General features: G+C 48.7%; 1 protein-coding gene across 1 annotated transcript; it reads left to right on the top strand.

Moving 5' to 3' along the window:
* Positions 1 to 1,906: 1,906 nt before the first annotated feature.
* On the top strand, positions 1,907 to 12,363 carry LOC119255072 (olfactory receptor 14A16-like). Its single transcript, XM_037522074.2, has 3 exons — positions 1,907 to 2,594; positions 8,661 to 8,716; positions 12,307 to 12,363. Exons 1-3 carry the CDS (start codon positions 1,907 to 1,909, stop codon positions 12,361 to 12,363), a joined length of 801 nt encoding a protein of 266 aa, XP_037377971.2.
* Positions 12,364 to 12,836: the final 473 nt, after the last annotated feature.

The following is a 12,836-nucleotide window of genomic DNA, read 5'->3' as shown; positions in this document are numbered from 1 at the left end:
GACACATACTCGACACAGCATCTGGATCTTACCCCCCAGACTGCAGGTATCTGCCCCCAGCCGTTTTCAGGGTAGAATCTACTCACAATTGAAATATTTTAAATTTCAGCTTCGTTTTAGACTAGAGAACGCGCCATAGTTAAACTATTCATTTTGTAAATCATGACAACTAATGCTGATGGGCCCAAGTCGTCATGTCCCACTGCTGTGTCAGCCTGGGTGAGACTCAGTGAGAAAACACATTCTCTTGTAATTTACGATGTTCAAACACATTGGCTTTTAATACACTGAGCATATTAGAAGATTGTGACTTCTGGGAGATGTGATGATTTCTGCTTCATACCTGGGATGTAGCATCAGCACACTCAGTGTGTTCTGGGCACTGAATAAAATCACAGCAATTAATAGAATTGGATGGTGATGAAGACATTCCAGAGGGAATTAAAAATTATACTTATTGTTCAATTCAGAATGTTATGCCTTTTTTCCTAAACATGATGACAGATATGAGTCAAGTAGAAATTCAGTAACTTGTCAGTAACACTGTTGATGTCTTAATGGCTCTGGCAATAACATGATGGTGGCACAGACATCTGTGTATTTATGGACGTGAACTTGAGATTTTTCCCCAACTCCATACCCAGGATGTCAGTGTAATTGGAAAATGAGTCGCAGTATTTAAACAGGGCCTGGAGGAGATATGTCAATTTATTTTAACCATTTTAAATTTGTATTTAAAGTCACTCAAAGATGTCAACATTTTTCACCACCACGTATCCTGATTGATATTCTTGTTTTTATTAAAATATTGGAATTATTCAACCACATGTGATGCAATTATTTCATATTACTATATTCTACAAAAATTTTGCACTCCCCAGTGCCTGCCCCACCATCAGCACCACAGAGAGGGGACAGGATGAGGTTGGGGAGGGAGAGGATAGTGGGCAGGGCTGCCCCGTGTCCACATGTCTCCACTCACACATGGCCCTGGGGAGAGGAACAAACCTACACCCGGGAGACCCGGGTCTCTGTGACCGGCACGGACAGCCACATGCACAGACTGTCTGGCTCAGCCCTGGAGCAGCCTCCTCCCTGCACAGATGTGCATGAGTCTGAGGGGGACAAAGGGGCCGCGGAGGGACCCAGTGGTGGATGAGCCCATCCTGCAGGAGGGACGTGTAGGTGTGACCCAGGAGGAGACTCTTGGGGATAAGTGGTCTCTGGGTCCTCAGATGTGGTGAAGTCAGGTGCAGGGAGATGAGGGGATGGACCAGGAGTCAGCAGTGAGGCCACAGGGGCAGGAATCTGACAAAGGAAGTGTCAGGACACGCTGCACGGGGACGCTGAGCCCAGATCATTCAGTTCCAGGACAGTGTCGGGTCCTGGAGAGCTTGAAAACAGGGACCCACACACCCCAACTCCCTGTGCACCTGTCACTGTGGGGCCTCCCCAGACCAGGGCTGTGCTGGAGGAGCAGGGACAGGCTCTCTAGGTTGGGGAGGGTCTGGGCATGGTCACATGTCCACAGGGACTGTGCCCTGGACAACCTCTGGGAGGTGTGGTGGGCTGAGACGCTGGGGCCTGGACACGAGGGGGAGTTGCAGGTCTGGGTATGACTTGGCACTGATGGTCTGTCAATTCTGTTTACTGAGAGACCTGATATTTAGGTTTTATCATGGTCACTTAAAAATTCATTTCTTCACCAGTTTATGGACATGTGTATGGACAATATATCAATAGCCAGTTCACATGAGATAAAAGATGAATTTGCTCAGATAGCCATAAAGCATAAATAGATTGCATGATCATTATATGTTGATAACACATTTTGTGTTCAATTTTGGAAGATATGACAATGTGCTCTTCCTCTTTTTTATTTATACAGACGATGATTCCAAGGGGGATGAATCTCACCATTGTGACAGAATTCGTCCTCTTGGGGTTCCCCACCCAGGGGACCATGGGCTTCTTGCACTCACTGCTCTTCTCCCTGGTCTACCTGTGCGCCCTGCTGGGAAACAGGCTCATCGTCCTCATCACCACCTTGGACCGGCACCTCCACACCCCCATGTACTTCTTCCTGAGGAGTCTGTCATTCACGGATCTCTGCCTCATCTCAGCCATAGTCCCCAAGTCCATTGCCAACTCTGTGAGGCACAGCAGCTCCATCTCGTTCCCGGGCTGTGTACTCCAGGTCTTTATGGTAATTATTTCAGCAGGTGCAGAGATGAGCCTCCTCACAGTGATGAGCCTTGGCCGCTATGCTGCCATCTGCCACCCCCTGCACTATGACGTCATCATGAGCAGGGACAGGTGTATGCACCTGACAGCTGTGTCCTGGCTGGGTGGGGGTCTCCATGCTGTGATGCTCACAGCTGGAACCTTCTCCTTGTCTTTCTGTGGGTCCAACGTGGTCCACCAGTTCTTCTGTGACGTCCCACAGTTACTGGCTATTTCCTGCTCAGGAAATTTGATGAACAAACTTGTCCCCATTCTCATTAGTGTGGTCTGGAGTATCTGCTGTTTCGTTTTCATAGTCATTTCCTATGTCCACATCTTCTCTGCTGTCAGGAAGATCCCATCTACAGAAGGTAAGGCCAAAGTCTACTCCACCTGCCTTCCCCACCTGCTGGTTTTGGTGCTGTTTCTCTGTACTGGATTCTCTGCTTATTTAAAGCCAACCTCAGAGAACGTGACCATGTCTGACCTGGTCATTTCTATGATCTACACGATGGTGCCCCCCACCTTTAATCCTGTCATATACAGTCTGAGGAACCAAGCCATGAAGTTGGCTGTGGGGAGACTGATGAAGGGCCAGTGCATCATCATGTGAGATATCATTGTTTTCATTAATTACACCATCTACATCTATGAACCCAGCAGTTACTTAGATTTTCTGTGTAACTATTTACTAGTTAACTACTCTAAAGTAAAATAAGACTTCTCATTACAGATTTCCTTTGACAAATTATAACATTGTTCTAGTCTTCAAACTTCTATTTCCTAAAATAAGGCAGCCATTTCCAAAACACCCATCTATGTGGCATACATGATATGAATTCTGTTCTTTAAATATTACGGCTGGTATATGAAAGCATGTTCTAGAACTCACACATCACCAACATTTTCATGAAATCAGGCAGTGGCTAGGGGTCTGTCCTCGGGAGCACAGGGTCATGTGACCCCAGTCCTGGGGCTCGGTTTCCACAGCCTATGTGTGTCTCCACTGAGGCCTGTCCTTGTGGAGGGAGGGGAGACAGCTGCGTGGGCGCCATGCCTCCTGATTCCTGATGGGGCAACTTCCTCTAAGAGATATTCATGCTTCTGCTCAAAGCTCAAGTTGAAATTACACTTGACATGAATCTCCCAGAGACAGATGGAAGTTTCTGAAAGAATCTGAATCTATGATTGAACCTATATTTGATATTCATTTATACGGCATTCTGCTTTTTACAGCACCTTGAGAGTGTGGTTTTCTTAAATATGAATTATTTTTGAAGAACTATGCTTTATCCTTTAAATTTTATAATTTTGAAGACATTCATTGTTGTGTTTATTTTTAGGGGTTCTCTTAGTTTTCCAGGTTGTTTGTGGATGTCTTGTACCAGGTCTTCTTCCCCACTTTCTGGTACATTGGGGATTGTATCACTTTCTACATTATGTAAAATAAAGCACGGCAATATTTGTAAATTTTTATTCTCCGGAAGCTTCTGTGCTGTAAACACCGGCGCCTCATGGCTGCTCACCCACCCTGAGAACATGAGCTGGGGTGATGCTCCTCCCTCCAGAGTCCTCTCTGCAGCAGGACACAGTGTCTCCAAACACGCCTGATGGATCATAACAGACTCAGTGCAGACAATATTTCTCTCATAAAGTGTATGTTTCTTGACATTTAAGATTTTTTTTTTAACATTCTTTAAAATGTATGTTAATCACCAGACAGAGTCCATTGAGATTTCAGAACAAAATCTGTGTGGGGAAGTCTCCCAAGTTACTCATCTTTCTAGTGAAAGACCCTGATGGCAGGTGTCTCCCCCCTGGGCCTCCATCACTCGCAGGCCACGGCCTTTACACACTTTCTGTCTTGGCTTTGAGCGAAGCCTCTAGACTCTGTTGAGAAGAGGATTTGACCTCACGAGTGGGGTGACATGGGGACATAGTAATTAATAATTGCCACTTAAAGGATATGCTCTTTGTCACTTCCTTGCTGTCCTATTTTGGGGCTTCATATCTGCCCCTCTGTGTGTATGGTGCCCCTCTCACACTCCAGGGGAACACCCATTTGAACACACTCCTGCTTCCACAAGTCCAAGGACAGGGAACCCAAAGGGTAATAAATAAGTGGTCCCACCACACTAGAGCGCTCCTGGGCCTCAGAAACCGCTGTGAGCACAGGTCCTGCGCGGGGAGAAGCCATGTGCACCCACACTACTGACACGGTGAGTGTCCATCCACACAAGTGCGTCCCCACCACAATAGGGAGCAGCACCTCAGTCGAGACAGGGGCCAAGGCCGAAGGGGACAGTCTCTAAGGAGGACGTGCCGGTGCCCGCAGAGTCACGGGCAGGGTGGATTCAGGCTCCAGACCCTGCTCCAAGCTTCGCTGGCGCGTCCTGATCCCCCACACGGATGTGTTTGTTCACGTCCTGGGATGGTCTCATCCTGCAGGGCCAGCGGAGTCCAGGGCTTGGTTGTGTCATTATTCAGCGTTAACTTCTAATAAGCTGGACTGACTCTGTCCTGCTGCTTCCTGGGATCTCTGAGAGCTGCCAATGATGACGGCACTTCAGCTCCTCACACTCAGCCCACACTTTCTGTCATGTCCCCTTCCCGCAGTGTGTGCTGGACACCGGGGTCCACACGGTGGACAGACTAGAGTCTGTGTCTGGAGAGATTAAATGTGGGGGATGTGCTCCTGCGGCTGAGAAGCTTTTCTCATCCAGGGTGAGCAGGAAGGACTAACCATTCTCTTCATTGGCTGAGGTGTTTCAGCCAGAAGAATTTAAGTGGGAACGTAGGATCCCTGCAACGCCCGCGAGCAGCACCCCAGCCCCTCCAGCCCCCAACGACCTTCTCCCTGAGGCCAAGAGGATACCCTTACTGGCCTTGACCCCGCCTGCCCCTTGACCATCCAGTCAGAGCAGGAGGAAGTGGGTGTTGTCTCCTGGGTGGTCTCGGGGGTCGAGAGCATCGGGGGTCACAGTGCCCAGAGGCAGGATCCTCCAGGGCTAGGCATGTGTTGACTGTGAGGACAAGGGGGAGTCATGAGGGAGCACTGGTGGGCTCACGGGGCCGCAGTGTCTGTACTACTAAAGGCGCCCGCGGGGATCCCGGGAGTTGGGAGAAGCGCCAGGCACCCTCCCGTCTGCTGCCATGGCTCGTCCATGCTGGACAGCATGTGTCCCTCACCCAGGCCTCGGCCAGCCCCAGGCTCTGGGCAGACACCTCATGACCCCACCACCCCTGTGTTGTCCTCGTGGCTGCGTCCACCTCACAGAGCCCTTTGGGCACAAATATTCACAATTCAATCAAAGGTGAACATTCCTCGGGGAAGTTCTAGGACTTGTTCTGTGTGCCCTCCCATCCCGGGGGCCCAGTTGGGACCGCACATGAAGGGGTCACTCCTGTCAGGGGAGGAAACGGACTTTGGTCACTTTGTGTCCCTCCTGCATGGGCCTCACAGTCGACGCAGCTACCCCGAGTGGCCAGGTCTGCGCTGACCACTCTCTGGTTGGCTCCCAACCAGGGAGTGACCTCCCGTAGGCAGCTGGTCTGGAGGAGGCTCCTCACATACCATGTTCAGCTCCCCTGAGCCCTGTCCTACCCCTCCGTGGCTGGTCACGGATTCCCCCCGGCTGCTGGCCTGGGCTCAGGCAGCTGAGGCAGCAGCCTGGGCAGTGCAAGTGGACCTGGACTCCTGGCTCCCTGCCGCCGGTGCCCTCAGCCCCCCGGGGACCCCAGCCCAGCCGTGTCCTCCCCACGCACACCCGGGCCCAGATTGTCCACGTGAAGGCATTGTCCTTGCAAAGTCAGCAGCAAGTCAGACTCTCAGTCACTAAAGGGGCCGGCAGGAGCGTCAGGACAAGGATCTTGTTGCGGCAAAACAACTCATCCTTCGGGATTCTGGCTTCTGCCCCATCTCGTCCCGGTCTGGGCTGTCTGCTCGTTGTCCTGCTCATCCTGTCCCCCACTCTGCCCCTCAGTGCCTCCCCCCACCTGTCAGGACCAGGATGGCAAAAGGGGGTGGCGACGACTTTCCTGCTCCCTGTGGATGGGGCTCATCCTGGCTATGACAACAGGAGCACCCCGGTCCCTGCAGCGGTCAGGGGTTTGATGGGGCTGAGGGGGGACCAGGTCCTGTCCTCACTGGTGCAAAAACTAAGGAAATTGACTCTGACAACTCAGTGCACTAATGATCACTAGGATGTGCCACAGGACAACGCCAATTAAGACAGTGAACTGAAAAAGGGTGCTTGTCCCTCTGGAGGAAGGTCCCTGAGGGCTGGAATCTGGACAGTGTCCAACACACGGACACCAGCTCCAAAGCTCAAATAGCCCAGCCCTGAGGCTCTGCTCTGTCCATGAGGTGGTGCAGTATGGGATGGAACATCCTGTGAGTGCTCAGAGGCGTCCCCACGAGCCCCAACCATGGAGTGAGAGGCCAGGACACCATGGGGACAACTTCAGGAGAGAGATTCGACATGGCAGCAGGAACTTTCCCCCTAGACTGCAGGTATCTGCCCCAGCCGTTTGCACAGGAGAATCCACTCACACTTGGAAAATTTTAGATGTCAAGCTTCATTTTAGACTTGAGAAAGCACCGTAGTTAAACTATTCACTTTGTAAATCATGACAACTAGTGCTGACGGGGCCCAAGTTGTCATGTCCCACTGCCCTGTCAGCCTGGGTGAAACTCAGTGAGAGAAAACATATTCTCTTGTAATTTATGATGGTCAAAGATATTGACTTTTAATACATTGAGCATATTAAAAGATTTTGACTTATGGGAGATGAGACCATTTTTGCTTCATACCTGGGATGTAGCATCAGTACACTCAGGGTGTTTTGGGTGCTGAATAAGATCACAGCAATTGATCGAATTGGATGGTGATGAAGACATTCCAGAGGGAATTAAAAATTATACTTACTGTTAAATTCAGAATGATATGCCTTTTCTCCTAAACATGATGACAGATTTGAGCCAAGTAGAAATTCAATAACTTGTCAGCAACATGTTGACCCATTCATGGCTCTGACACGAACGTAAGGCTGGTAGGGACATGTGACTATTTGTAGATATGAACTCTGGATTTTTTGCCAACTCCATCACTCAGGGATTATTAGTGATTTTGTAAAATAAAGTCACAGTATTTAAACAGGGCCTGGAGGAGATATATGACAAATGATATTTTATCCATTTTAAATATGTATTTAAAGTCACACAATGGATGTCAACATTATTAATAACCAGATATACCCGCTTTACCTCCACATATCCTGATTTATTTTCTTGTTTTTATTAAATTTTGGAATTATTCCCACCAAAGTGCTGCAATTATTTTGTACACTATATTTCCCAAAAAATCCTACCTCCCCAGGGCCTGACCCTCCGTCACCCCACAGAGGTGGGAGAAGGTGATATTGGGGAGGGGGAGGAGAGTGGGCAGGGCTGCCCCGTGTTCAGATGTCCCCACTCACGCACGGGCATGGTGTGAGGAACAAACCTGCACATGGGGGACCTGGGTCTCTGTGACCGGCAGGGACAGCCACACACGCAGACTGTCTGGCTCAGCTCCGGAGTGTCCTCCTCCCTGCACGGATGTGCATGAGTCTGAGGAGGACAGAGGGGCTGGGGAGGGACCCAGGGGTGGACGAGCCCATCCTGCAGGAGGGACGTGTGGGTGTGACCCAGGAGGAGATTCTGTGGGAAACGTGGTCTCTGAGTCCTCAGATGTGGGGGAATCAGTTGCAGGGATATGAGGAGACTAGGAGACAGGACGAGGTATCAGCAGTGAGGCCACAGGGGCAGGGATCTGACAGAGGAGGCATCAGGACACGCTGCACGGGGACGCTGAGCCCAGATCATTCAGTTCCATGACAGTGTCGGGTTCTGGGGAGCAGGAAAACAGGGACCCGCACACCCCATCTCCCTGCTCACCTGTCACTGTGGGGGCCTCCACAAACCAGGGCTGTGCTGGAGGAGCAGACACAGGCTCTCTAGGGTGGGGAGGGGCTGGGCATGTTCTCGTGTCCTCTGTGCCCTGGACAACCTCTGGGAGGTGTGCTGGGTTGAGATGCTGGGACCTGAACAGGAGATGGGAGCAGCGCTAGTGGGGCGAGGAGCATAGCGTGGGAGCTCTGTTGAGATTTTTGACAAATACGAGATTCTAATTTGTTCAAGTTTTATAGGGGACAGATGAAATTTTCAGTTTTCATCAATTTTCAGGACTCATGTGGAGAATGTTATAATGACATATTCACAGGAGGTGGTAATAAATGGGTTGAATAAAACAGCAGACATAGATGATATTAGTGTCCATAGAACTGGAAGGAATAATTATGTAGAAAATACATTCAATTGTTATCTTGTATTGATAACCCATTCCATTTTCAATATTGGAAGAATTAAGATTTTGTTTCTCTTCACTTTTATGCAGATGATGTCTCCAGGGTTCACCAATCTCACAGCTGTGACAGAATTCGTCCTCCAAGGGTTCCTCACCCATGGGATCATGGCCATCTTGCACCCGCTGCTCTTCTCCCTGGTCTACCTGTGCGCTCTGCTGGGGAACAGGCTCATCATCATCATCACGACCCTGGACTGGCACCTCCACACCCCCATGTACTTCTTCCTGAGGGGTTTGTCTTTCTTGGACCTCTCCCTCATTTTAGCCACGGTCCCCAAGTCCATTGCCAACTCTCTGAGGCACAACAGCTCCATCTCGCTCCCGGGCTCTGTCGTCCAGGTCTTCTTGATGATTTTTTTGGCAGGTGAAGAGATGACCCTCTTAACGGTGATGATCCTTGACCGCTATGCTGCCATCTGCCACCCCTTGCACTATGATGCCATCATGAGCAGGGACAGGTGTGTGCACCTGAAAGCTGTGTCCTGGCTGGGTGGGGGTCGCCATGCTGTGATGAACACAGCTGGAACCTTCTCCTTGTCCTACTGTGGGTCCAACCTGGTCCACCAGTTCTTCTGTGATGTCCCCCAGTTTTTGGCTATTTCCTGCTCAGTAAATGTAATGAACAAACTTGTCCCCATTCTCATTAGTGTGGTTTTGGGTATCTGCTCTTTTATTTTCATCATCATTTCCAATGTGCACATCTTCCGTGCTGTCAGGAAGATCCCATCCACAGAAGGTAAGGCCAAAATCTACTCCACCTGCCTTCCCCACCTGTGGTTGTGGTACTGTATTTCTTCTCTGCATGCTTTGTTTATCTGAAGCTGACCTCTGGGACTCCATCCATGTCTGACATGGTCATTTCTATGTTCTACATGGTAGTGCCCCCCACCTTTAATCCCATTATATACAGTCTGAGGAACCAAGCGATGAAGTCAGCTGTGGGGAAACTGATGAAGGGCCAATACTCCAAGATGTGAGATATCACAATCTATAATTATAAACCCTCATTAATTCAGCTTTTCCCCCCTAACTCTTACATGTCACCATTTATAAGTATAGATTTCTTGCATTAGGATTATCCCCTTGTCACAAAATCATATTCTCATAATCCTCACTATACTCTTGTTTCCTTAATTACTGCAATCTTTTTCCCAAGCCCTCCCTGTGTGATGTTCATAACTGAATCCAGCCCATAGTTAAAAACTTGTATTTGGTGTAGAAAGAATGTTCTAGAACTCACATTCACCAACATTTACATAATGTGAAGCAGTGGTAAAAGGGTCTGTCCTCTGGACCACATGGCCACGGGACCCCAGTCCTGGGGCTCGGTTCCCACAGCCTGTATGTGTCTCCACCGAGGGCCTTGTCCTCGTTGATGGCAGGGGAGACAGTTGAGTGGGGCCCCATCCCTCACGATTCCTCTAGGAAAAGTTCCTGTTCCTGCTCAAAGGACAAAAGGAAACCACACTTGATTCTGCCAGAGGTGCTGGATGGATGTATCCTTTGTTAGTAGGAATCTATGACTGAAACTTGTAATTGATGGAATATTAATTTCTATGATGTCTGTTTTGATGCCAATGTGACTGAACTCCCTTGATGTGGTGTTTTCAAAAGTAAAGTTATATCAATTATCTTTGAAGAACTACATTTCTACTTAAAAGTTTATAATTTGTAACTTGTCATTGTGTTTATTTTTAGGTTCCCTTATTTTTTCCAGATTGTATCTTGATCCTTTACCAGGTCTTCTTCTCCACCTTCTTGTAGATTACACTTAAGTTCACTTTTCTTCCACTTGGGAATGATATTATTTTTTATTATGTAAAACGTTATGCAAACTAAAGCACAGTATAGTTGCAGTTTTTTTTTTTTTTTTTTTTTTTTTTATAATCTAACACATTTGCACTGCACACCGGAGTTTCTCATATTGTTCCCCTAACACTGAGAATGTGAGCTGGGGGTGATGGTCCTCCTCTCCGGAGCAGGTCACTTTGTCTCCAAACTCTCCTGACCGATGAGCACATTTTGTCCATGAAACTATTTATGATAATAAAATGTAGTTAATCACAAGACATGACTCGTCCATTCAAATTTCAGAATGAAACCTGAGTTAGAAAATCACTCAAAGTAATATTCGTTTCAGTGATAGTATGAGAGCACAAGGCCTCCCTGGTGGTGCATCGGGTTGAGTGCCGCACTGTGAAGATGTGCACAGCCTCTGCAGTGCTGGTTTGATTCCCGGCTGGCCAGGGAGAAACCCACATGGCGTGGCAGACCTCTCAGGTCTCCTCACTGCTCCCCTCAGCAGTGTCTTCAGTCCATCTACCTGTTCTGCTCCCTACTCTGTCTCTGGTGAATTCTTTCACCCTCCCGTGCCTCTGACTGTACCCCAGTTCTTGTATAAATAAATAAATCTTAAAAAAAGAAACATGAGATCAAAGTCTCCATCCACTTGGGATATGACGTCATTCCCTGATCAGATTCCTGTTGATGCATTTTCTGTTATTCCTTGAACAAATCCAGTAAGTGTCTGTGAGAAGGGATCTTTCCATGAGTGTTTCATCCCAACATCATGTTAACTTGTTATTTGTTCTTATTAAGGAGGACACTCATTTTCACTTTTTACTGTTTTCACCATGGGTCACTTTTCACTCCCCACCATGCACAAGCGTCCACTCAGAATCTACTAAATGCCCTGCAGTGTCTGCCCCCTCTGTCCACACTCCTACTCTCCTCCCCTGTTCTGTCTGGTAAAGAGCAAATTTTTGCACTCAGTCCAACATTTCCTTTTGCTGTTTGCCACTACAATATTTTAATTGTTGACTTTTTATATTATAATCCACAGATGGGTGAGACCAGCCAATATCTTTCACTTTTTGACATATATTACTAGCATACGCTCTTCAAGGTCCACCTTTGGTCCCTAAGGACACTAGTTCACCTCACAATAGCCGTGTGGTATTCCATTAAGTGTGGACACACATTATATATTCACTCCTCTGTCCACAGCACTTGGGTTGGGGCCATGGCCGGCAATGGTGGACGGTGCTGCTGTGAACACAGGTGTGTATGGTCTGCACTGTAGAGTCTGCGCGTCTGGGACAAATACCCGGATGAGGTTGCTCCATCCTGTGGTTGTCATGTTGTTATTGTCTGAAGATATCTCCATGCCATTCCCAGCAGAGGTGAGAGGCCTTTTCTCTCCCTCCCTCACCTTTTTGCTGTGTCCATTCTCTTGATTGGTCCTTTCTCACAAGTGACAACAGTTTGGATTTCTATTTTCCTTATTATTAGAACAATTTGGAATGAATTAAAAATTTGCATTAGACAAACCCTTAAAATACCAGCAAGAACACACAGGTACTGCCCACTGCATACTCACCCCACAGATGAAATTGGGGACACATGCCAAGGACCTGCGAAGAAGAGCACATAGGAACAAGTGACCCCCCCACACTAGAGAGCTTCTGTGCCTCAGAAAAGCCATCCCCAAAATGGGCCCCTGCACTGGGAGAAAATTGTGCACATCACACATCTGACAAGGGTGGGTGTACAAAACGTGCAAAACCTACAAAACCAGCAACAGAAAGAGACACCCCAATCCAACACGCCTCAAACCCCCAGAGATATTTTCCTCCAGGAGTTCAGGAGCCTGCAGCCTCTCACACTTTTTATTCAGGTTGAAACCTTCTCGGCTCCTGAGCGCGTCTACCTGACTCACAGCTGCAGGACGTGAACATGCCTCGATAGTCACAGGGGCTGACTCGTGCTGCATAATGTCTCCTGCATTCCTGATGCTTCTTTTTGATTTTTAATATTGGATATACTCTGAGTATCCTGAATTAGTTCTGTCAGTTCATTTCCTGCGGCGTCTGACTGTTGCAAATTGAACCTTTTCATTCATCCCGCTTGCTGTCCCGCTGTCTTCCCCACTGAGGCCTCCCAGGAGACAGAGCACCTGAGTCTGTTTGCTGCGACTCACGTGGGCACCCAGGGCTGGGCGCTGCTCAGCCAGGACAGAGGGAAGGACGGACATTCCCCATCGACGGAGACATGACAACAGTCTCGGTGACCACGCGGGTTCTCACAACACCCTCGAGCAGCTCCCCAGCCCCTGCCCCCTTCTCCCTGAGCCCCTACAGGACACCCCGCCCGGGCGCTGACCCTGCCTGCCCCTGTCTCCTGGGCTGCCTGCTGAGCAGGAGGAAA

The sequence above is a fragment of the Talpa occidentalis genome, unplaced genomic scaffold (assembly GCF_014898055.3).
Source record: "Talpa occidentalis isolate TD23 unplaced genomic scaffold, MPIMG_talOcc4v2.1 talOcc4.3, whole genome shotgun sequence".
NCBI classification, from domain to species: Eukaryota; Metazoa; Chordata; class Mammalia; order Eulipotyphla; family Talpidae; genus Talpa; species Talpa occidentalis.
Note: the sequence above shows the minus strand (reverse complement) of the source record. Positions and strands in the feature narration are given on the sequence as shown.

Excerpts from the sequence above, each read along its gene's own strand:
- LOC119255072 (XM_037522074.2), top strand. The coding sequence starts at position 1,907 with ATGAATCTCACCATTGTGACAGAATTCGTCCTCTTGGGGTTCCCCACC. Across the intron at positions 2,595-8,660 it reads GAAGATCCCATCTACAGAAG|ATGATGTCTCCAGGGTTCAC; the intron begins GTAAGGCCAAAG and ends ACTTTTATGCAG. Across the intron at positions 8,717-12,306 it reads ACAGAATTCGTCCTCCAAGG|GTTGAAACCTTCTCGGCTCC; the intron begins GTTCCTCACCCA and ends CTTTTTATTCAG.